General features: G+C 51.9%; 1 protein-coding gene across 4 annotated transcripts; it reads left to right on the top strand.

Annotated features, from left to right (window-relative positions):
• Positions 1-4,911: 4,911 nt before the first annotated feature.
• On the top strand, positions 4,912-19,028 carry SLC22A14 (solute carrier family 22 member 14). 4 transcript variants are annotated; one of them, XM_019418720.2, is made up of 12 exons: positions 4,926-5,034; positions 5,671-6,186; positions 6,928-7,031; positions 7,173-7,327; positions 8,346-8,514; positions 12,094-12,214; positions 12,496-12,593; positions 13,062-13,276; positions 15,452-15,560; positions 16,162-16,365; positions 17,968-18,179; positions 18,697-19,028. In XM_019418720.2, the coding sequence occupies exons 2-11, from the start codon at positions 5,671-5,673 to the stop codon at positions 18,134-18,136; spliced, it is 1,860 nt and encodes a 619-aa protein (XP_019274265.2). In that variant the 5' UTR covers positions 4,926-5,034; the 3' UTR covers positions 18,137-18,179; positions 18,697-19,028. The 4 variants fall into 4 exon arrangements, 3 of the variants coding, with proteins under 3 accessions (XP_019274263.2, XP_019274265.2, XP_019274264.2); XM_019418718.2 differs by lacking the exons at positions 17,968-18,179; positions 18,697-19,028 and adding an exon at positions 16,482-16,862 and having other exon boundaries at positions 4,912-5,034; XR_008422646.1 differs by lacking the exons at positions 17,968-18,179; positions 18,697-19,028 and adding an exon at positions 15,707-15,948 and having other exon boundaries at positions 16,162-16,260.
• Positions 19,029-23,224: the final 4,196 nt, after the last annotated feature.

Here is a 23,224-nt window from a genome sequence, read left to right as displayed (position 1 = left end):
GATCAACTGATCAAAGAAGCAAAGGCAATTCAGTAGAGAAAGGGTAATCTTTCTTGTGATAATTGAATGTACCGTAAACATTGAACGTCCATAGGCGAAAATGTTAACCTAAACATAGATTTTAGGGGTGCCTGGTGACTCCGTCAGTTAAATGTCTAATTCTTTTTTTTTTTTTTTTTTAATGTTTATTTATTTTTGAGAGAGAGAGAGAGGAAGAGACAAAGCATGAGCAGGGGAGGAGCAGAGAGAGAGAGGGAGACACAGAATCTGAAGCAGGCTCCAGGCTCTGAGCTGTCAGTGCAGAGCCCGATGCGGGGCCCAAACCCACAATCCGTGAGATCATGACCTGAGCCGAATTCAGATGCTTAACCAACTGAGCCACCCAGGCACCCCCCCATCTCCATTTTGGCTCAGGTCACGATCTCACAGTTTCATAGGTTTGAGCCCCACATCAGGCTCTGTGCTGACAGTGCAGAGCCTGCTTGGGATTCTCTCTCCCCTTCTCTGCCCCTCCCTCACTCGCACTGTCTCTGTCTCTCTCTCAAAAAAAAAAAAAGAAAAGAAAAGAAAGAAAACAAAACAAAAACCTTTAAATATAGATTTTACACGTTTTACAAAAATGAACTCAGTGGATCATAGGCCTAAATGTAAAACACAAAACTATAAATCTTCTAGAAGAAAACAAAGAAGATAATCTAGGTGATCTTAGGTTTGGCAATGAATTTTTAAAAAAGGTTTTTAAGTTTATTTATTTTGAGAGAGAGAGAACAAGTAGGGTAGGGGCAGAGAGAGAGGAGACAGGAGAGAGAGAGAATCCCAAGCAGGCCCCACACTGTCAGCACAGAGCCCAACATGGGGCTCGAACTCACAAACCCTGAGATCATTACCTGAGCTGAAATCAAGAGTCGGACACTTAGCCAACTGCACCACCCAGGCGCCCCGGGCAATGAATTTTTAGATACAATACTGAAAACAGAATCTATGAAAGAAAAAAATTGGTAAGTTGGACTTTATTAAAATTTAAAACTTCGGCTTTACAAAAGATGCTGTTAAGAGAATAAAGAGGCAAGCCATGGACTGGAAAAGATATTTGCAAAAACACCTATCTAATAAAAAGGCTTGTATCCAAAATATACAAAAAATTCATAACTCAAGAATAAGAAAACAAATACCCCAATTTAAAAATGAGCAAAAAATCTGAAGTGATAATCCCCTAAAGAAGGTATACAGAGGACAAATAAACATGAAAAGATACACAACATTATTTGTCATTAGGGAATCACCGTTTAAAAGAATTAATGTTGGGGCGCCTGGGTGGCTCAGTCGGTTAAGCGACCGACTTCGGCTCAGGTCATGATCTCGCGGTCCGTGAGTTCAAGCCCCGCATCGGGCTCTGTGCTGACAGCTCAGAGCCTGGAGCCTGCTCCGGATTCTGTGTCTCCCTCTTTCTCTGCCCTTCTCCCGCGCATGCTCTCTCTCTCTCTCTCAAAAATAAACATTAAAAAAAAAAAAAAAAAAAAAGAGCTATCAAGCTATGAAAATTTATGGATCACCCTTAAAGTGCATATTGCTAAGTGACAGAAGCCAGTTGGAAAAGCTATATACTCTATGATTCCAGCTATCTGGCATTCTGGAAAGGTAAGATATACAGTAAAAAGGTCAGTGGTTGCCAGGGGTGTGAGAGGAGGGAAAGGGATTTAATAGGTAGAACACGGGAATTTTTTTTAGGGCAGTGAAATTTTTGCATGGTCCTCTATGGTGTCATAGTGGGTACATGACCCTGTGCATTTGTCAAAACCCATAGGACTTTAAAGAGCAAAGAGTGAACCTTAACATACGTAAATTAAAAAAAAAAAATCATTTGGGAGACCAAGAAGTCCCCGGATAGAAGGCAGATTCTGACAAGTAACTACAACTGTATTACAAATGTATGGGAAATATACAAGAATTCTTTTATTTTTTTTATTTTTATTTTTTGAGAGAGAGAGAGAGAGAGCGAGCACGCCCCAGCACATGCATGAGCGAGGGAGAAGCCGAGGGAGAGTGAGAGAAAATCTTAAGCAGGCTTCATGCCCCCAGTTCAGAGCCTGGTGTGGGGCTCAATCCCATGACCCTGGGATCATGAGCTGAGCTGAAATCAACAGTCAGATGCTTGGGGCGCCTGAGTGGTTAGGCAGTTAAGTGTCCGACTTCGGCTCAGGTCATGGTCTCACGGTTTGTGAGTTTGAGCCCCGAGTCGGGCTCTGTGCTGACAGCTCAGAGCCTGGAGCCTGCTTCTGATTCTGTGTTTCCCTCTCTCTCTGGCCCTTGCCCGCTCACACTCTGTCTCTGTCTCTCTCTCAAAAATAAATAAACATTTAAAAAGTTTTTTAAAAATAAAAGAGTCAGATGCTCAAATGACTGAGCCACCCGTGCACCCCCCAAAATATACAAGAATTCTAAATTAAGCCATTAAGCTGTTTGTTAGTGACTTCTAATTTAATTGCGTGGTGGTCACAAGACAATTTTCGACTATTCTTTGACATTTGTTGAGGCTTGCTTTATTGCCTAGTACATGATAAAGTTTTGCAAATGCTCCCAGGAGGCATGAGAAAAATGGGTATTCTCTAGTGGTTAGATGCAGACTTTCACAAATGGCCATTAGAAAAGTCTCATTAATGGTGTGATTCAAATAATGTAGATCTTTACTAAGTTTTTGTATATTTGACCCCTTGAAGGGGTGCCTGAGTGGCTTAGCATCCGACTTTCGATTTCAGCTCGGGTCATGATCTCACCTTTTGTGGGATCGAGCCCTGGGTTGGGCTCTGTACTGACATGGAGACTGCTTAGGATTCTGTCTTCTTCCTCCTCCTGCCCCCCTCCCCCACTCACGTGTGCTCTCTCTCTCTCTCTCTCTCTCTCAAAATAAACAAATAAATAAATAAATAAATAAACTTATAAAACAAAAGGTGCATTGAAATTTCTCATCATGATATTGATGAGCTGTCAATTTCTCCTGTTATACTGATTATTGTTTTACATATTTGAAGACATTTGTTAGGTTCATATATATTTAAAATTCACGCTTGTGGTATACTGAACTTTTATATTTAGATAAGGAATCCCTCTATTCCAAATGATGCTTTATCTTTTTATTTTGTCTGATAGTATAGTAGCTAAGTCAGCTTGCTTTCTTTCTTTCTTTCATTTTATTTGAGAGAGAGTGCAAGTGGGAGGCAGAGGGAGGGAGAGAGAGACAGAAAGAGAGAATCTTAAGCAGGCTTCACACTCAGCACAGAGCCTGATGCGCAGCTGAAACTCACAAATCGTGAGATCATGACCTGAGCCAAAACCAAGAGTCAGTCACTCAATGGACTGAACCATCCAGGCGCCCCTAAATCAGCTTTTTTAAAATAATGTTTGCCTAATGTAACTTTTTCCATCCTCTTACCCTCAACCTTTCATGCTTATGCTTTACACGTGCCTTCTCTCGGGGTGACCAAATTGTCATACAAATCAAAACTTTTATGAGGGGTTAAGGGGACACTGTGAGTCATTATACCAGCACAACAGACGTGAACTGGGTGTGTTCTGGGAGAATTGGAAAATACTGGTCACCCTCTGGAAAAACAGCATATGAATTTGACTTTTAAAAGGCTCAATCCAACCATCTCTTTTTAAACTAGTGATAATCAATGTACTGTGTCTCATTTTTCCAGTCTCAATGATTGCCACCCTTTTTTTTTTTTTCCTCTTTCCTTAACTTCTTTTGGATTGACGGTTTGTATTTGTTTTCCCCTTTCATCCACTTTTTCCCACTACTGTTCTCTGGGTATATCACTGGAGTGGTTGTCCTTTAAAGTTTATCATGCATATGTTAATTTGAATTTTTGGTTTCTCTGTCCTACATCCCAAACAATAGAAAGGGATATTTTGGCTCTGAATGTCCCCTTCCTGACATATTTTATTGTTGCCCATCATGTTGTCATGTTTTTTTTTTTTTAATTCCACAAGTGGACAGGATCTTTATTATTTAATATGATCAATATTTGGATTGGCTTACATGTTTACCTTTTTTGATTGCTCATTGCTTCTGAGGCTATTCTCCTGAAATAGTTTTCCTCCTCCTTACTTTTTAGAAACTCCATTAAATCAGGTCTTTTACATGAATGCTCCCTCAATTTTTGACCAGCTGTACCTGTCTTTATTTTACCCCATTCTTGACAGATAATTTTGATGAGTAAACAATTCTAGCTTGGCTATTCTTTTCTTTTTTCCTAAAGACTTTCACTCTCTTCTGGTTTCCTTGTTGATTACCCACTTTTGTTTAACAGAAGGCTACCACCGCTGGTCGTTCGTCAGTGATATGTCTTCTCTCTAGACGTTTTCGAAGACCTTTGTCACTGATGCCTTCTATAGCTTCATTGCGATGTGCGTAGCCGTGGGTTTCTTTTTCATTGATCCTGCTTGGGACGTACTATTTCCTGAGACTATGGATTCATGTTTTCCAAGTTTTAGAAAATGCATTGCTTTTCTCTCTTTAGATTTTGCTTCTCTATGTCTCCATGCATGGGAAACCTTGTATCTCTTGAGTCTTTGGGCCTCTGTTTCACATTTTGGCTATACGTTCCAGTTCCCTAATTCTTTGCATCAAATCTGACTCAGCAGTCTTCCGTTTGGTGTTTCTGTTTCATTTAGAAGCTCAGCGTCTGCCCTCCGAAAATGTCTGCTTTTTGTCAATTCTTGTCGTGGGTCCACCCTGTAATTACGACTTTCATTTCTTTGAAAACCGCGTACGACAGTGGCTCTATACTGTGTAACTGACCGTTCTGACACCTGCAGCCAGGAGCTGTTGTTTCAGAATGGATTGCCTTCTCATGACTTTCGTAATCTTTCTTTTTGAACTCTTTGCTTGATTGTAATCTGTGCAGGCTTAACAGAGAAGGCTTGTTTCTGCTTCTGCTGGTGCCCAACCCAGGAGCTCTTTCAGCTCCACTGAGGATTTCAGCTCAACACAGTTTTAAGCATCGTTTCCCACCTCGCTGCTGTTCCAAGGTAATAAATCTCCTTACAGTCAGAATTGCTACCTTCCCCCCCCCCACCCCGCCCCTGCCCCGCACTGCCTTCCCCTTACCTGCCTTTCCAGTTTGGCTCTATGTTGCTGGTGCCCAGGCTTGGCTCCCTACCTCTGTGGTCAAGGCTTCCAGCCACCTATCTTGGCCTCAGTTTCCTGGCAACTCTTGGTCCAGATATGGGGGAGAGGGGGGTGCGGGGAGGGGGTGTTGTTTGTTTGTTTGTTTTTGAAGGAATTGTCCCTGGAGACCTCTCCTACTTTTGCAAGACTGTCAGTGCCTCCCTGTGTGTGTCAACAAAGTTTCAGTTCTGGGAAAGCTGTGGGAGACCAAAGCTTCTCAGAACTTACTCATGACAACAGAAGTGACACTTTCTCAAATGTTTAAAAAACCCTCAGTGTACTGAAAATCAGGGGTGGGTGGGGCTCATGGGGGACAAATGACGTTGACTGAGAAACTTCATAAGCCAAGGAGGGAGCTACAGAGAACATCAAGGCCAGAATCCAAACTATTCCAAGGCTCTAGAGAGGCCCATTTCTGACCAGTGGCTCCCATTCCAGTCTCTCGTGTCTGGGAAGTGGTAGCAGCAGTCCCTGAGTGGCGTCCTTTCTTGGAACAGATGTCAGGAGAAAGCAACTGCAAGGTAAAACACAGATCCCACCACCCTTCCAAGAACTTGAACCAGCACGAGGCACAAGAACACCCCAATTCCTGGTCTCTGGAGATGCTGTTACGCAGACTGAGGGCCACAGAAGCCAACCAGGATGACAAGTTTGCCCACATCCTGGATGCGGTGGGGGAGTTCGGCACGTTCCAGCGGAGACTGGTGGTCCTCACCTTCATCCCCAACATCCTGTTGGCCTTCTTTATCTCTGCCGACGTCTTCGTGTTCACAGCCCAGAAGCCCTATTGTAATACCAGCTGGATTCTAGCAGTGGGCCCCAACCTCACCGAGGCTGAGCAGATGAACCTGACCCTGCCCCGAGAACCCAATGGAAGTTTCCAGACGTGCCTCATGTACTTGCCCGTAGCCTGGGACCTGGATTCTATCATCCAGTTTGGCCTCAACCACACAGAGTCATGCCAAGATGGGTGGATCTACCCTGACACCAAGAAGCGATCACTGGTCAATGAGGTGTGCCTTCTCCTGAGTTGTCTATAGCTACCTCACAGGCCCAGAGATGTGCCCTCACCCTCATTGAGCAGGTGGGGAAACTGAGGCCCGGGGAGGGGAAGTGATTGGCCCGAGGTCACCCTGCAGAGGCAGAGCCAGGGCAGAACCTTAGGGTCCTGTTGTCCAGCCCCGGCTTCAGCTGTCTTCGCCGGGAAGCTGGAGCAGATTTGGGTGCAGAAGCAAATGTCAGTCGGCAGGCCTTGCCATCTGTCCGGGGAGCTGCCTCTGTAGTCGAGGCCCTGCCCTCTGAACTCACACAAGATAGAGAGCCCCGGGGAAGAAGCAGTTTTCATCGGGCGCCTCCTACAGGGTTTCTCAGCCCGAGCTGCAAGCTGGGCCCTTCACCGCACAGACCTGCCCAACTGGAATCTCCAGACTGAGGCCTGATACCTGTACTTGGGAAAGGGTCTTCAGTGATTCCCGTCTTTGCTCAGTTCCCTCTCGGCCTCTTCCCCATTTTGGCCTGGGCCTCTGGTCCCCTCTCTCCAGGCCTCACTCCCAGAGTCTGCCAGGTGCCGGGTAGAATGCAGAGGTGACACCTGAGGCACCTGCTGCAGGCCGGGTTGCCGGTCCCTGACCCAGGCCTCTTCTGCCTAAAGGCCCACCTGCGGGTTGGGGGCGGGGTAGAGGGGTGCAGTCTCTAGACCCAGAAGGCTGGCCCTGGGTGGAGACCTGTAGCCAATCCTGTATAACCCCCCCCAGTTTGACTTGGTGTGTGGCAAGGAGCAGAACTCGGAGAGCATGCAGACCATGTTCGCCGCGGGCATCCTGACCGGGTCCCTCATCTTCGGGCTCATGAGTGACAAGTGAGTGCATTCAGAGCTAGAGTCTCAAGCTGGGGCAGGCGAGGGTAGGGGCACTCAAGGCCTGGCCCCGGGTGTCGTGCTGGGCGAGCCAGGGAGGCCCTCGCGCTAGGCTAGGCGCAGCCTCCCTTCGACCGCCCGCAGGCTGGGTCGCTACCCCACCATCCTGATGTCGCTGCTGGGGCTGATCATCTTCGGCTTCGGGACAGCCTTCGTCAACACCTTTCACCAGTACCTGTTCTTCCGCTTCGGCGTGTCCCAGGCCTTGGTGGGCTACACCATCAGCAGCGTGTCTTTAGGTGAGCCCCAGCCGGCCGGCCGTGCAGGTGTTGTGAGGGGCGGGGCGGGTGGGGAGCAGAGGGCGGGGCCTGGAGGGGCGGGGCCGATCGAAGGGCGGGGCGATCGTGGGGCGGGGCGATCGTGGGGCGGGGCGGGGCTGGCGGGTACTTAGGGACCCTGCAGGACGAGTAGAGTTGAGGCCCAATCCAGGCAGGCCGTGGAGGCAAGAGGTTCTTCCCAGCTGCCTGTGGCGATGCGGGCCAATGTCCGCAGACCGCCCTTCCAGACTCATCCTCCACCCTAGGCCCCTCGTACCGCACGCATTACCCCCCTTACCTCTCTCGCATCCCCCCTACATGGCTTACATTTATTGAGCCCTTCGGAAGGACCAGGCGAGCTGCTAACCCCGTTACATACTGTCTCAGCGTGTCATGACAGCACCCTGTTCAGTAGGCGCTCATCTATTATCCCTTTAACTGAGAAGGATACTTGAGCCTCAGGAAGGTAACCAACTTGCTCAGGGCCACACAACAGTTACAGGAAGGAGCTGGGATTTCATCCCTGGCCTGTGGAATGCGAAAGCCCTAAGTGCCCATATGCTCATCGAGCTTACAGCTGCTGTGGCCCAGTGAGCTCAGGGGTCCCCGGCCAGAGACCTCCTCTCATTGGAGCGGGTCAGAAGGAACTAGATTCTCCCCAGGGCCCGAGGCCGGGGTGGCCAAAGCCCCGAGGCACTAAAAACAAACACAAGGGCACAGATTCCTCGCCTCACTGTGTGTCAGACCACGTGTGAGGACTTGTACCCAGAAATGAGCCATCTCTGAGAGAGACACATGGGGTCAGGCAGGATGTGTTCAGAGGGAGCAGTCAGGCTGAGAAAGGACCGGAGGCCATCTAGTACGTCCACCTAGGGCAGAAGAACGTTCACCCAGGCTGAACTGTCCAGAGCAGGGCTGGGGCATCTCAGGAGTCTGGGTACAGGGGTAGCCCTGGGGACACTGAGCTGACCATGATTTTGTCCTCTTGGCCTCCGCACAGCCACTGAGTGGCTAGTGGCTGAGCACCGGTCCCATGCCATCATCCTGGAACACTGCTTTTTCTCTGTGGGAGTCATGTTCCTGACAGGGCTTGCCAACAGCCTTCCCCACTGGCGGCTGCTGTTTCTGGTGGGTGGTGCACCTGTGTTCCCCCTCATCTTCTATATCTGGTGAGCAAACAGGGCACGCGCAGTGACGGGTCTGACGGGCTGGAAGTTGAGGGTTTCGGGGGGTCCTTGAAGGGGTGGAGTGGGTGGGATTTTCCCTTGAAGAAAGTGGATGGGGTGTGGATGTAATGAGGGAGAGCCCAGGGCCGAGCGTCTGGAACCCTAGCCTTAACCCCCAGCAGAGGAGACCCTCAAAGAGATGTCAGAGAAACAGAGAAATCAGAAGGCAAAGGGTTGAGAGGCAGGAGCTCAGGACAAGAGCATGGTCAAGGTTGAAGGCAAGAAAGGTGATGCTGGGGAAGAGTCTACTGGCCTTGGTGGCCTGGAGGTAGCCTCAGTGAAGTGGCAGGGGGTTGAGGGACTGAAGAGAGGCTGAAAAATGGAGCCTTCCACGAGGTGACTCTTCCACAGCGCTGGGCTGCGGTGGGCAGGGGCAAAGTGATAACGTGGTTGGACAGCAAAGGCAGAGTCAGGGAGGGTATGTGATGCTCTGACTTGTGGGGCGTCACAGACAGGAACCCGAGGGACTGAAGCTAGGAAGGGACAAGTGATTGGGGAGGGGGGGAAGAGAAGAGGAAGAGACTGAAATCACCTGATTAAGGGCCAGGCAGTTCAGTGTGAAGGAAGGATCAGGTCTCACCTTGGAATCATCACATTTAATCTTTACGACCCTGAAAGATGGGTGTGAGTCTCTTGGGTGCTGAAGACGTGGGGGGTGGGGGGTGGGGGGTGGGGGGCGGGGAGGGGAGAACAGAGGCTTCCAAGAATGGAAGTAACTTGCCCTAGGCCATATAGCTACAAAGTGGCGGTTTGGGATTTGACTCAGCCTGTGTGGCCCCGGAGCCTCTGCGTTTTACCCACTGGGCCATACCCAACATGGATGGTGAGAGGAGTGAGCAGTTAAGAGTGAGGCCGGGTAGGTGGCTTGGAGACCTTCCAAATTCGGCAGGTGCTGGAGACCGTCTTTGGCAGTCACCGGGATGCCCAAGTGCCCGTGGGGACCCAGCTGATGCCAGATGGCGTGACTCTGTCATGTAACTAGGAAATGGTGTTTCACGGCTTGACCTTGAAACATTTCTTCGAAATGTCACCACTGCGATGGATGCATGTGGTTGACGACTACGTAACAACCAGACGGTCTGTGGTGAAAAGTAAGTGGACAGTTTCAGCTCCCCTCAGCCCCCCAGTTCCTTCCCCAGATGCCATGACGCTGGACTCTTAGCTCTTTCTTCTGGTAGCTGCCTCCCTAGTTCTACATTCTGTGAACAGATGGCTCATTGAATGGGGTCCATTTTTCTTCAGACCCGCCCTGTCAGCTGTTCCTTTGCTGACTCGTGACATTATCTTGGGCAGGTTCCATCTCTTTAGGGTCAGTCTTAGTTCTAAGAAAAAAGTCTCATTTTGATCATTCAGACGCACTTTCGGGCATGAAAAAAATCCAGTCCAGGCCAGTTTAAAACTTGATCTCCCGTCTAGTTGGCAGCTTCTCCCCGGTGGCTAGCCGGCTCAGGCCAGTATTCTGACCTTTGCCCTTTCTCCTCGGTCTACCTGCTCGGTGATCTTCTAGATCCTAGGCAGGGGAGGGGCCATTCGAGAAAAGAGATAAGTGCACAACAGGGGCTGTATTCATGGTCATTGTCCTCTGTAGGGCAGATGTTCAAATGCAGGTGCCTCAGGGGCCCGCCTGTGGGTCTTCAGGGGCTCACCCGTGTCTTCTCATGCTCTAGGTACTGTCTTTGTGATCTCTCCGCACCCTGTCCCTGGCAGGTCACTCCCCGGGCTCTCTCTGCAGGGGTCCCCTCACCCTAGCACGTGGGGTGACTTCAAGACAGCAGGGTCCACTTCGTCAAAAAGACTCTCACCACGCCCAGCCCCCGCCCTGCCATCGTGGATGGCTCCCACCGACTTCCTTCCTGAGGGGGAGCTCCCCCATCTCTGGTTTCGTGTAGGCGCTCCGACTTGAGGGGACACGAATTAGCTCTCCTGGAAATGACTGTCAGGGCAGCTCCCGCTTTTCGGGATCAGTAAGCTCCAGGCAAGGAGTGGGAGGGCAGACTGACTCCCTTTCGCAAAAGCAGGCTCCTTTGCCAGGTTTGAAGAGATGACAGCAGCCTGGGGACGGGAAGAGAGTCTTACCACCAGGAACCGGAGGTTTCCAGCCCCTCAGCTTCTGAGCTATGTGTATTTCTTACGTCTTTCTTCCACCGGTCTTCTCTCCCACTCTCTCTATTGCTATCCTTTTTCATTCGTGTTGTTTAGAGTGGGCATGTGGTCAATCTCCCATCTTTCTGAAGAAGTCCCAGTTGGGTGACTTTCTTTAGGAGAGTTCCTCAGCCTTACAGCGGAGAAGGATGTCAGGGGCACTGCCGGCTGGCCCCAGGGGAGGGCAGGAGCAGGGGCAGGCAGAAAGAATGCAGCTGCCTTGGGGCGCCTGGGTGGCTCCATCGGTTAAGCTTTCGGCTTCGGCTCAGGTCACCGTCTCACAGTTTGTGAGTTCGAGCCCCGCGTCGGGCTCTGTGCTGACAGCTCAGAGCCTGGAGCCCGCTTCGGGTTCTGTGTCTCCCTCTCCCTCTCTCTGTCTCTGCTCCTCTCCCGCTTGTGCTCTCTCTCTCTCAGAAATGAATAGACATTAAACAAATTTGATAAGAATGCGGCTGCCTCCAGTGTCATGGGCACATGTATACACTGCTGGCCGTGGAATTCAGGCTAGGGCCTCGAGAGGAGGGTGACGCGAGAATCTGCAGGGAGTGATGGCACAGTTTGTAAAGAGTGCCCAATCAGGGCACTGACGTCCATGCTAACTCTGCCTCTGTGACCCTGGGCGAGTCCTTACCCCTCGAGGCTGGGAATAAAAAGGGGATAATCAAACTAGGTCCAGGGCTGGGCAGGGATTAAACCGGATGATATATATATATATATATGTAACATATATATATGTATATATATATGTAACATATCATATATATATATATGTGTGTGTATATATATATATATGTAAGGGCATCAGGCACAATCCAGGGCACCTAATAAATGTTCGTCCGTGGACATTCTGACAGCCCGGGAGGATCGGGAAGAACTGAGGGACCAGAGTTATGCAGAGGTCAAAGGCAGTGGGCAATGTGGCGAGGGAGGAGGTGGGACAGGGAGGACCTCTACTCACTCAATCAGGGGCTGGGCCCTGGGGTCCTGCCCTCCATATTCTGCAAGCTGTTAGGAGACAGAGAGGGAGCAGGGAAATGCCACCCAGGAGAGCGGGGCTCTAATAGAGGCTGTGGGCGTGGGGGACAGTGCCCTCAGAGTGCCTGGGCAGGCGGGACTGACGCCTGAGATCGGAAGGTAGGGAGTTTGTAGAGGTAGGCGAGGGGGAAGACGCTGGAGGGCAGAGGCAGCCTGTGTCTGGGGTGACACTGGGCAGCAGGGGGGCCGTGTGTGGCCGGGGCAGGGGAAGGGCTGACTGCCAGAAAGGGGCAGGGGCGCCCGAGGTTGATGGTCTCTTTCAAGTCCTCCGACACCCACGTCGCCTCATGTGGGAGGTCTCGGGGGCATCTCGCAAGGATGGGTAAGAGCGGGTGGTACGTGCAGGATCCTGCCGGAGTCCCCACGGTGGCTGTTGATGAACGGGAAGTTGGAGGAAGCGAAGCAGATGCTGTGCTACGCGGCGGGCGTGAACAAGAAGACCATTCCCCTAAGTCTGCTGAACAAGGTAAGAGGCCTCGGGCCCGGAGTGGGGCCAGGACAGGGGCTGCAGGAAGGGCCTTTTCCTTCCTCCTCCTTTCAGGTGGGACCTCCGCCCACAGGGTGTCCCCAGTCCACTGTTTGAGGAGAACGGAGGCAGCGACATCGAACCCTGCCAGTGGAAGGCCGGAGGCCGAGCTGGGACTGTGGGGGACGGGGGTGGGGGGCGGGAGGGCCTTGAGGTCCTGTGGGGGTGGGGAGCAAGCCGGGGTCTCGGCCTTGCCCCTGGTGGTCCCGCTTGTCCTGTAGCTCCAGCTGCCCAGAAAGAAGGTGACTAAGGCGTCTGTCCTGGACTTCTATAACAATAGGCACCTCCGAAGGGTGACCCTGGTGATGGGCTGTGTGTGGTGAGTAGTTGGGACCGGCTGGCAGGGACTGCAAGCAGGGCGTGTCGGGGGCTCTGGAGAGGGAAGGGGGCATAAGCGGGCTGCAGGCGGGAAGCTGGCCTATGGGTCCAGAGCTCTGTGCTCTCTCTGTTTCTCTCTCCCGGCCCGTCCCGCCCAGCTCCCAGCTGACTCTGCCTCTGTCTTTGTTGTTGTTAAGTTCACTGACCTATTTGTGAGACAGAGAGCTCTCGAGCAGGGGAGGGGCTGGAAGGGGGTGGGGGTAGAGAATCCCACGCAGGCTCCACGCTGTCAACAGAGCCCTACGCGGGGCTTGGTCTCACGAACTGTGAGATGGTGACCTGAGCCGCGATCACGCCAGACTCTTAACCGACCGAGCCCCCCGGGCGCTCCTCTGCCCCTGTCTTTATTCCTGGCCTGTCTGTATCTCCCTCTCTCTCTCTGAATGTCTCTCTCCTGGCTTCATTTCAGGTTTACTGTCAGTTACAGCTATTTTACGCTGTGCTTCAAGTTGAAGGATTTTGCCATGAACATCCACTTCGGACAAGTGATTCCTGGCATCATGGAGGTGCCCGCCCGGCTGTGCTGCATCTTTCTCCTCGAGCAGATCGGGAGGAAGTGGAGCCTGGTTGCGAGCCTCTTCCAAGGCACCCTGACGTGCCTGCTTATCCTTATCCTCCCCCCAGGTACAGCTCACCCTCCCCTCGGCAGCCCCCAGCCTTCCTGCTTCCTCAGACCCCTTCCTCCTGCCCTGCCCGGCCAACAAGACACCCCGGGGAGCCAGCCTCCTGCTCCCACAGCTCACCTACCCTCCTGAGCTGGTGCCAGTCACTGGAGCACTGCCCTCCCCGAAGGAGAACTCCGAGACCGAGTGCTGGAAGCTCTCAGAAACCTGGGAGAGGAGGGAGTGCTGTCCCAGGACCCATCCTTGTGTGGGAGAGTAGGTGGCCTTCTTCCGGTCAGATCTGATGGTTGCATATGAACGGAGGCACACAAACAGGCCTTCAACTGGTACCCCCGGCCCTGCCTCTCATCTGCAGCCTCTGATTGGGAAACGCCTTTTATCTGTGACCCCACCAGGAAAAAAATGACCTGCCCACTGAAAACTGCATGTAACAGTGGGCTAAACTCTCCGGAACATTCTTGCATGGAGGCCTCTCCTTCCCAGGAAGGCGCAGTACCCTTCAGCTCAGAACCAGACAAGGAAATGGAGGTGGGGGGCAGGGGTGGCAATATTTTCAAAATTTCAAAGAGCCTCTGGAAAACAGTGTGGAGGCTCCTCAGAAAATTAAAAATAGATCTACCCTATGACCCAGCAATAGCACTGCCAGGAATTTACCCAAGGGATACAGGAGTGCTGAGGCATAGGGGCACTTGTACCCCAATGTTTATAGCAGCACTCTCAACAGTAGCCAAATGATGGAAAGAGCCTAAATGTCCACCAACTGATGAATGGGTAAAGAAGTTGTGGCTTATATATACAATGGAATACTACGTGGCAATGAGAAAGAATGAAATCTGGCCTTTTGTAGCAACGTGGATGGAACTGGAGAGTGTGATGCTAAGTGAAATAAGTCAGGCAGAGAAAGACAGATACCATATGTTTTCGCACATATGTGGATCCTGGGAAACTTAGAAGATCGTGGGGGAGGGGAAGGGGGGAAAAGTTACAGAGAGGGAAGGAGGGAAACCACAAGAGACTCTTAAATACTGGGAACAAACGGAGGGTGGATGGGGGGTGGGGGGAAGGAAAGTGGGTGATTGGCATTGAGGAGGGCACCTGTTGGGATGAGCATTGGGTGTTGTATAGAAGCCAGTTTGACAATAAATTATTTTTTAAAAAAATTCAGAGAGCCCTTAGATGATGAATATGCCCCAGGTCACAGGGCTGGAGAGTGGCAGGGCTGGGGATGTGGGTGTTAAGTTGTCAGGGTTCACTCCATCAGAATTGCTAACGGCAAGAGCCCCCTCAGCTGCAGGGGTCAGGGTGGGGGAGCTTGTCCAAGATCTGCCTCCAGGGGGAGCCCTCCTGCTCTCTGGGGGTTAGCGTTGTGCACATCTTGCCTGAGACCCTTCCTCTTTCGGATGCTGGCAGCGTTGACTGGCTAAAACAAAATGGGGAAACCAAGGCATTCTTAAATTCCTATGGCTTGGTGGTTTTTGTAAACAGTGGGCCTACACTGAGTCAAACAGAAACGTTTAAGACTCTCACATGTGTGAGGGAAACTAGGAATCCCCAATAGATGAACCATATCTCTGGTTTCATCCCAAAGCCAAGCAAAGCTGGGGCCAGAGTGGGGAGCGGGGCGCGGGCAGGGCCCGGGAGAAGCTGGTAGAGGGAGAGCTGGAAGCTTCCAGCTCCCTCCTGCCCCCGGACCTCCCCAAGGCTGAGGAATGGCCTTTCTGGGATCTTCTCTTCCTTCCTCAACGCGCACATCTGGCTGCCCCGAATCGGGAATCCTGGAATGTCTTAAGAGTTGGGGCTCCAGGGCCCGAACCCTTCCCGGCCCCTGTGCACCCCTCCCTGCTTGGTCTACCTTGCAGAGGATGGCCGGGGAGGTGGGAGGGCCCTGAGCAGGTCGAGTAGTAGGGGAAGCGGCCTCAGGTGAGGATGTGGAAGAAAGGAGTGAGCCGGGAGGCAGAGGTGCGGGGACTGAGAGGCAGAGGGGAGGAGCAATCTCACCGCAGATATACTGGCCTGGCCCGGCCTGAGTCTGCTGACCAGCTGACCACCAGGTGGTGGGGGAGGACTGTTCAGATGCCTTGAAGAGGGATGGAGGGAGAGCAGATGGGCGGCCCCCAACCCTCGTCCCCAGGGGAGGACGGCCCCAGACTCAGGTGGCCCCGTTGTCTGGCCATAGAGCTGAAATCCATAATGGTCTTGATGGTCGCGCTTGGAGAGTTCAGCCTGGCGGCCTCGGTCACCGTGTTCTTCATCTACACCGCTGAGCTCCTGCCCACGGTCCTCAGGTAGGTGGCCTGGCGGGCAGGGCCCCTGGGGGGCATGGCGAGGGCACGCGGGATGGAGACTGAGACCTCCGTGAGAACGGCCGTGCACCCGGTGACAGGCACGTGATGATGAGTGGTTTCCCTGGGTCACCCCGTTGACCCTCCAGAAAATCCCCCAGACTCCATCATTAGCCCGATCTCAGACCACAGCATCAGGTGGAGGCCAGACAGCGAATGGCAGCAGCAGGCAGTCTGACTGCAGTCTCCGCCTTGCACAGCGGGCCGAGATGTGACAGCCCTGCCCTGAGGCTCCACCCCGCAGCGTGGAGCCATGGTGAGGGTGGCAGCGTCCTGCCCCCCACCCAACGCCACCACCCTGGCTTCTCCCCGCGGGCCCGCACACTGCCGGGTGGGTCTCCTGCTCCAAGAAGTAGGCCCAGAAGAAATTACCGCTTGCCCTGAATCAGGGGGGAGCCCAATGCTGTGCAAGGGTCTCTGGGGAGTCGGGATGGGCTGGAGACTGGAGAGTGTGAGGTTTTGGGGAGCTGCTGTTTCCGCCCCACCTCCAGCCAGCCTCTGGGCCCAGGAGGCCTCCCAGACGAGCTCTCACCTCCCCTTCCAGGGCAACAGGTCTGGGGCTGGTGTCCCTGGCCTGGGCAGCTGGAGCCATCTCGTCCCTGATGATCATCAGCCAGAGACTCACCCTCCTCCCCATCCTCCTCTGCTGCGTCTCAGCCATCCTGGCCTTGTTCTTCTGCTCCCTGTTGCCAGAAACGCAAGACCAGCCTCTCCCTGATATCCTGGAGCACTACCCCCTACAGACAAGGTAGGTGTGTGTGGCCCCTGGGCTCTGGCCCTTGGCACTGAGAATAGTCAGGCACCGTCTATCCCTGCCTGTTTGCCAGATGGCCCTGTGACACAAGGGCCACTCTGTGTCTACAGAAGTCTGCCCAGCTCTCCCGGATGCTGCCATGACCCCCTCCGTGCAGCCTGGCCTCTGCCAGCTCCCACCCTCTTGGCTCTCCTGACCAACCCCAGGCCAGGTCTTCCCCTCTCCCTTCCCCTCTGGCTGCCTGTCCGGACTGGGTGCTGTCCATGGAGATGCCCTGGGCTCCCTACCTCCCATGGCAGAGGGACTGGCTGGCCACCAGCTCTCTGAGTACCTCTGATTTCCGGTCTTAACTCTCGGGTCCTCAAAGAGGACCCAGTCTTGATTCGTGACTCTGACTTCAAGGCTGCAGCAGCCCAGGGTCCCGTTTGGGAATTGGGCTCCATCCTGATTGCCCCAGGGGTACTTCTGGCCTCTGGTCTCTTCTGGTCTCATGACTAGCAGGACCACATCTCCTGGGGTTTGGGCCGATATGGCCCGTCGCTCTCCCCCTGGACCTGAGGGGACCTGAGCACCGGTGAGGGACAGAGGCTGGCTGATGTCCTCCAGTGCCCTGTGCTCATATCACAGGGTGGCTGTCTCTGGGCATCCTCTACCCTCTTCCCCGTCTCCCTCCCTCCTCAAACTCTTATTGGCACCATCTGTGCTAGGCGTTGTCAGAGGTAAGACGTCCCCAGCCTCAAGCAATATTTTATGGGGAGAAAGTCTTCACTTAATGGGCTCTGAGGGAGGGATGCACAGGACCTATAGACGGCCCAGGAGGGAGGACCTTCAGCTTGGGGAGTTGAGGCAGGTGTCACAGAAGAAGTGACATTTGAGTAGGGCTTTGAAGGATGAATAGGAGTTTGTCCCCTTGTAGAGAGGGGGAAATGCAAAGCAGCAAGAGGAGCTAAGAAACAGCCCCTGGAGCCAGAGGGCCTGGATTTCTGTCTCTGCTGCCACATCCTAGCATGTGCCCAGGGGAGTTACCTAATACCTCTGAGACTCAGCTTTTTCATTTGCAAAATGGAATGATACCAGAGTAATAAAAACAGCTAACCTTTATTGAACGTTTACCATGTGTCAAGTCCTGTTCCACACGTGCCTTTTCATACTTTGTCCTAACCACAGCCGCATGCAAGATAGGTCCTGTCACTGTGCCCCATTTTACAGAGGAGGAAACTGAGGCACAGAGAGGTAAAGAAAGACATGAGGCCTAGCCTTTCTCTCTCATAGGGCTCTTGGTAAGACTAAGTCCACATAAAGCACTTGGTGCAGAGTCTGGCCCATGGCAGCTGCTCAGTAAATGCTAGAGATGAGCCCCAGAGATGCAGGAGTGTGAAGGGTCTGGGCAGGGTTGGGAGATGGAACAGGCCTGGTCCTGGAGGTGAGGGTCCCTGAGGGCGCATGACAAAAGTTGGCCGGGGACTTGCAGGTGTGGGAAAGCCCCACCTCTCGGGATCACAGCGCCAGGCGTGGCTACTGCTGCCTCTAGTTACCACTGCTTTTCTTAGCCCCTAAAGATGCAACTCGTGACTTGTTCTTCAATGGCTTCTTCAGGAACGTGGCTGAGGAACTGCTCGCCAAGGAAGTGGCACCCGAAGGTGGGACTGGGGACGTGGTGAGGAACACGGTTCTCGATTCCACGATGCTGAAACTGGACTCCGACGTTCTCTCCCACACACCTGTGCCGGGCAGAGCAGGGGACACAGACCCACAGAATGACTGAGGTCCAGGCCCCCAGACGATCTCGACCGGAGCCGAGTGGCTGGGTGTGGGGCCGTGGACTCCAGGCCACGAACTCCAGGGGCCCAGTCCAGCTCGGGGGGCAGGGCAGTCCTGCTCCAAGGCCAGCCCTCGAGCCCCGAAAATGGTCCCTCCTGGGTGAGCTAGGGTGTGATTCATGGCAATAAACGTGCCGTGGTTGGACTTGAGATGGCTTGGTCACAATTGGCTGTGTCTGGAGAGCCCAGAGCCCCAGGCCCAGAGGAAGCTGGGTCAGACAGGCTTCTCAGTGTCCTTCATGTCCTTAGCTAGCCCTTGGGGACAGTGAGGCGCTCTCTGGACTGGGGGCTCCAGGGGCTGTGTCTAAGAGGGCTGGGAGTGGGTAAGGCCAGGACTGTGCACCCATGCCACCCGCGTCCTCTAGCCCAGGCGTCTGCTAGTGGGGGCAGGCCGAGATAGATTTCAGCTCTGCCTGAAAGGAGGTATGCACGTGTCAGGGAATAATGACTCCTTTTCCCATTTGCACGGCGCTTTCTCGCTCAGTTTTCCCTCTGACACTCACAGATAAGCACGGTCTTGGGGACTACCCAAACCACATCCTTGGGTATTCCTTCCCTGATGACTCCAGCCTGGCTGACCTCTGACCTCCGCCTCCCTGGGGATAAGCCCCCACATCCAGCTTACAGTCCCAACTACCCTGAGGGTGAGTCTGCCCTTCCCAGCCAGTGTGAGAGCTTCTCTAGACTGGAGAAGGCCCAGAGCTCCTCATCCGTTAGCCAGACTCAGAAACCTTTGGGTCGGGCCATGGGCCGCACATGCTTTCTCCCTGGGAGGGCAGGGCCTGGCTCTTCTCTTTCTCTGCCCCCTTAATTGGAAGATCATCGGCTAGGGACGCCTGGGTGACTCAGTCTACGAGACGTCGGACTCCGTTTCGGCTCAGGTCACGATCTCACGGTTCATAGGTTCAAATCCCGCATCTGTGCTGACAGCACAGAGCCTGCTTGGGGTCCTAGGTCTCCCTCTCTCTGCGTCTCTCCTGCATGCACACGCACTCTTTTTCTCTCAAAATAAACAAATGTTAAAAAAAGTTTTAAAAAAAGAAAAAAAGGAAGATCACCAGCTTGCGGGGAGGAGCTAATTCCCTGGAGCTTCGGAGAGAAGGACAGAAAAGAATGTCCAACCTCGCGGAGCAAAGGCAGGGAGGCCAGGTCTCCCAGAGAGGGTTGGAGCGCAGTGCACAGAGCCTGGTCCAAACACCCTGCTCCAGGTGTGTGTTCCCAAGCTTGGGCACAGCAAGAAGCTGGTGCCCACACCTCCTTTCAGTGCCATTTTCTGGTCCCCCTGTTCTTTGCCAAATTTCCCAAGATTGCCCCCCAAGTGGTGTTTGCAGGTCCCAGAAAAAGGGGTCTCACAAGTTATCTGCTTACAGGATGACAGGATGTTTTATTTTTTATATTTTTTACTATTTATTTTATTTATGTATATATTTCCAATGTTTCTTTATTTTTGAGAGACAGAGAGACAGAGCACGAGGGGGGAGGGGCAGAGGGAGACACAGAATCCGAAGCAGGCTCCAGGGTCTGAGCTGGCAGCCCAGAGCCCAATGCAGGGCTCGAACTCACGAACCGTGAGATCATGACCTGAGCCGAAGTCAGACGCTTAACCAACTGAGCCACCCAGGCGCCCCTATTTTTATTTTTTTTTTAATGTTTATTTACTTTGAGAGAGAGAGAGAGACGATGTGCGTGATATGGGGAGGGGTAGAGGGAGGAAGAGACAGAATCCCGAGCAGGCTCCCCGCCTCGGAGCCCGACATGGGGCGCAAACTCACGAACTGTAAGCCTATGACCTGAGCGGAGACCAAGAGACAGGCGACCAACTGAGCCACCCAGGTGCCCCGACAGGATTTTTAAAGGCCTCCCCTGCTCTTTCTGGGGGAGGCCTGTCTGTGGGTTGTGATGACCAACACGTTAGCCACATTTAAACACCTCACCTCAAATTACGTTGCTGGAAGGATTCAGCCAGCGGCTCAGAAAACTGGAAGAGGAAACGGGTCAGGACAGGAAACGGACAGGCAGCGCTGGCACGATGGAGCTGGTAACCTCAGACGTGGCTGTGGGCAAGACTTAGTGCACCCTTCCATGACTTAGATTTTCTTTGGGTGGACAAGACTTTGTCAGTCAGTTCTAGATAACCCTATCTAGTTTGCTTATCTAATCAATGGCTAATATTACTCAGAGTTTGACATTATATATCTTAACAGACTAGGTCCACGCTGTCTCACACAATAGGCACTAGCCAGATGTGGCGATAGTCGGAATGAAGATGTGCTGTGTATGGGAATGCAAGCTGGTGCAGCCACTCTGGAAAACAGGATGGAGGTCCCTCAAAAAGCTAAAAATAGAACTCCCTACGACCCAGCAATTGCACGACTAGGCATTTGTCCACGGGATCCAGGTGTGCTGTTTCGAAGGGACACATGCACCCCCGTGTTTCTAGCAGCACTATCCACAATTGCCAAAGTATGGAAAGGGCCCAAATGTCCATGGATGGATGAACGGAGAAGGAAGATGTGGTGTATGTATACAGCGGAGTATTCCTTGGCAATTGAAAAGAATGAAACCTTGCCATTTGCACCTACGTGGATGGAACTGGAGGGTATTATGCGAAGTGAAATGAGTCGGTCAGAGAAAGACAAAAATCCTATGACTTCACTCACATGAGGACTTTAAGAGACAAAACAGATGACCATAAGGGAAGGGAAACAAAAATAATATAAAAACAGGGAGGGGGACAAAACAGAAGAGACTCATGGAGCACAAACTGAGGGTTACAGGAGGGGTTGTGGGAAGAGGGATGGGCTACATGGGTCAGGGACATTAAAGAATCTACTCCTGAAATCATTGTTTCACTATATGATAACTAATTGGGATGCAAATTTAAAAAAATAAAATAATAAAATTTACAAAGATAAAAATAAATACTAACAGCAAAAAGATGTGCTGTGTAAAAAACCACCAATTTCAAACATTTATACAAACGAAAACATAAAATATCTCATCAGTATTTTTTATATTCGTTGTGTGTAAAGATGATAAGATATTGGATATTGAGTTAATAAGATATTGAAGTTATTGCACCTTTTTAAAAAACTGTTTTTAACATAACAGAAAATTTATATTTATTTAATATAGCACAAAATTTAAAACTACACACATGACTTGCATTTGTGGCTCACGTTACATCTCTACTAGACAGCACTAGACTAGAACCTTCTTCTTTTTGGTCTCCCACATCATTCTTATCACACAGGTTGCTTAATGAAATAATGAAAATTAAATGCCAAAATTGCATGAAGCTGCACATCGTATGACCCTACAAGTCTGGTGTCTTTATGATATAATCAACAGCAGACACATCAGCCAGGGGCTCCCTGTAGGAATGACCTGTAAGCTTGGGATGCCTGTAAATCGTGGGGTTCTTGCTGCCCGGGTCATGGTCACTAGCTTATGTGGAACTCTGTCACCAGTGTCTTTCAGCCGCTTGGGCCTTTCTTTCTTTCTTTCTTTCTTTCTTTCTTCCTTTCTTTTTGAGAGAGAGAGAGAGAGAAAGTCTTTTTTATTTACCTTAAAAAATTTTTTTTAATGTTTATTTAGTTTTGAGAGAGAGAGAGAAAGAGTACGAGCAGGGGAGAAGCAGAGAGAGTGGGGGACACAGAATCTGAAACAGGCTCCAGGCTCTGTGCTGTCAGCACAGGGCCCGGTGTGGGGCTCAAACTCACGAACGGCGAGATCATGACCTGAGCTGAAGTCCGTTGCTTAACCAGCTGAGCCACCCAGGTGTCCCTCTTTTTTCTTTTTTTACAAAAATGTTTATTTATTCTCGAGAGAAAGAGAGAGTATGCATGACAGTGGGGGAGGGTCAGAGAGAGAAGGAGACAGAGGATCCAAAGCAGGCTCTGCGCTAACGGCCGAGAGCTCAATGCAGGGCTCGAACTCACAAACCATGAGATCATGACCTGAGTCGAAGTTGGAAACCTAACTGACCGAGCCACCCAGGTGCCCCTCTTTTTTCTTCAAGCGGAGCCCAGTGCGGGGCTTGAACTCACAACCCTAAAATCTAGACCCGAGCTCAGATCAAAGTCAGATGCTTAACCGACTGAGCCACCTAGGCTCCCCCAGGTGCTCGGGCATTTCTACCACTGCCCAGGCATTGACCTACACGTGGGACCCAGCTGCTTACACTGCTCGCCTCCAACCCCAACCCCACAGGGCGGCTGCACAAGCTGATGGCGAGATGGAAGCAGCTCAGAAGGGGGCTCGGGTGCTGGCCTCGGGGGAACACCCGGCCCCACGGATACCAGCCCCAAGCCCAGGAATGAACACAAAAAGATGTGGACCTTGTGAGGTCCCGGCAGAAGCAGACACAAAACCATTTCACACAGATGTTGCCACCAACAGCCCAAGACTCCTAGGGCTTTCCAGGGAAGATGAATCTCACCCAAGATAAATTTTGAAGTAGTAATTCTTGAGTACAGGAGGAAAGATGCCGGTATGAGGCAGGAACAATAGAGCGAAGGATTTACCATCGATGTGCCATCCAGCGGTGGTAGGGCTCTCGGGAAAGGGTTACACATTTGTTGAAACGGTCAAAGAGAGGAAGCAACATAACTCCGAAGACGCCGTGAATCCTAGAAATGAACAATATAGCGACTGAAGTTTAAAAACACAACGGAGGGGGCGCCTGGGTGGCGCAGTCGGTTAAGCGTCCGACTTCAGCCAGGTCACGATCTCGCGGTCCGTGAGTTCGAGCCCCGCGTCAGGCTCTGGGCTGATGGCTCGGAGCCTGGAGCCTGTTTCCGATTCTGTGTCTCCCTCTCTCTCTGCCCCTCCCCCGTTCATGCTCTGTCTCTCTCTGTCCCAAAAATAAAAATTAAAAAAAAAAAAACACAACGGAGAAGGGAAGCAAGAATAGATTGTCCGATGTTCTTTGTGAGTTGTTTTCCTTATCATTAAATAGCATCCCTCATAACTACTGATACTGTTTGCCATCAGTTCTATTTTGCCTTCAATTATGTTTACTCCAATTTTAG

The sequence above is a fragment of the Panthera pardus genome, unplaced genomic scaffold (assembly GCF_024362965.1).
Source record: "Panthera pardus isolate Hobbes unplaced genomic scaffold, ASM2436296v1 HiC_scaffold_16, whole genome shotgun sequence".
Classification (NCBI taxonomy): domain Eukaryota; kingdom Metazoa; phylum Chordata; class Mammalia; order Carnivora; family Felidae; genus Panthera; species Panthera pardus.
This window is presented reverse-complemented; position numbering and strand designations above follow the sequence as displayed.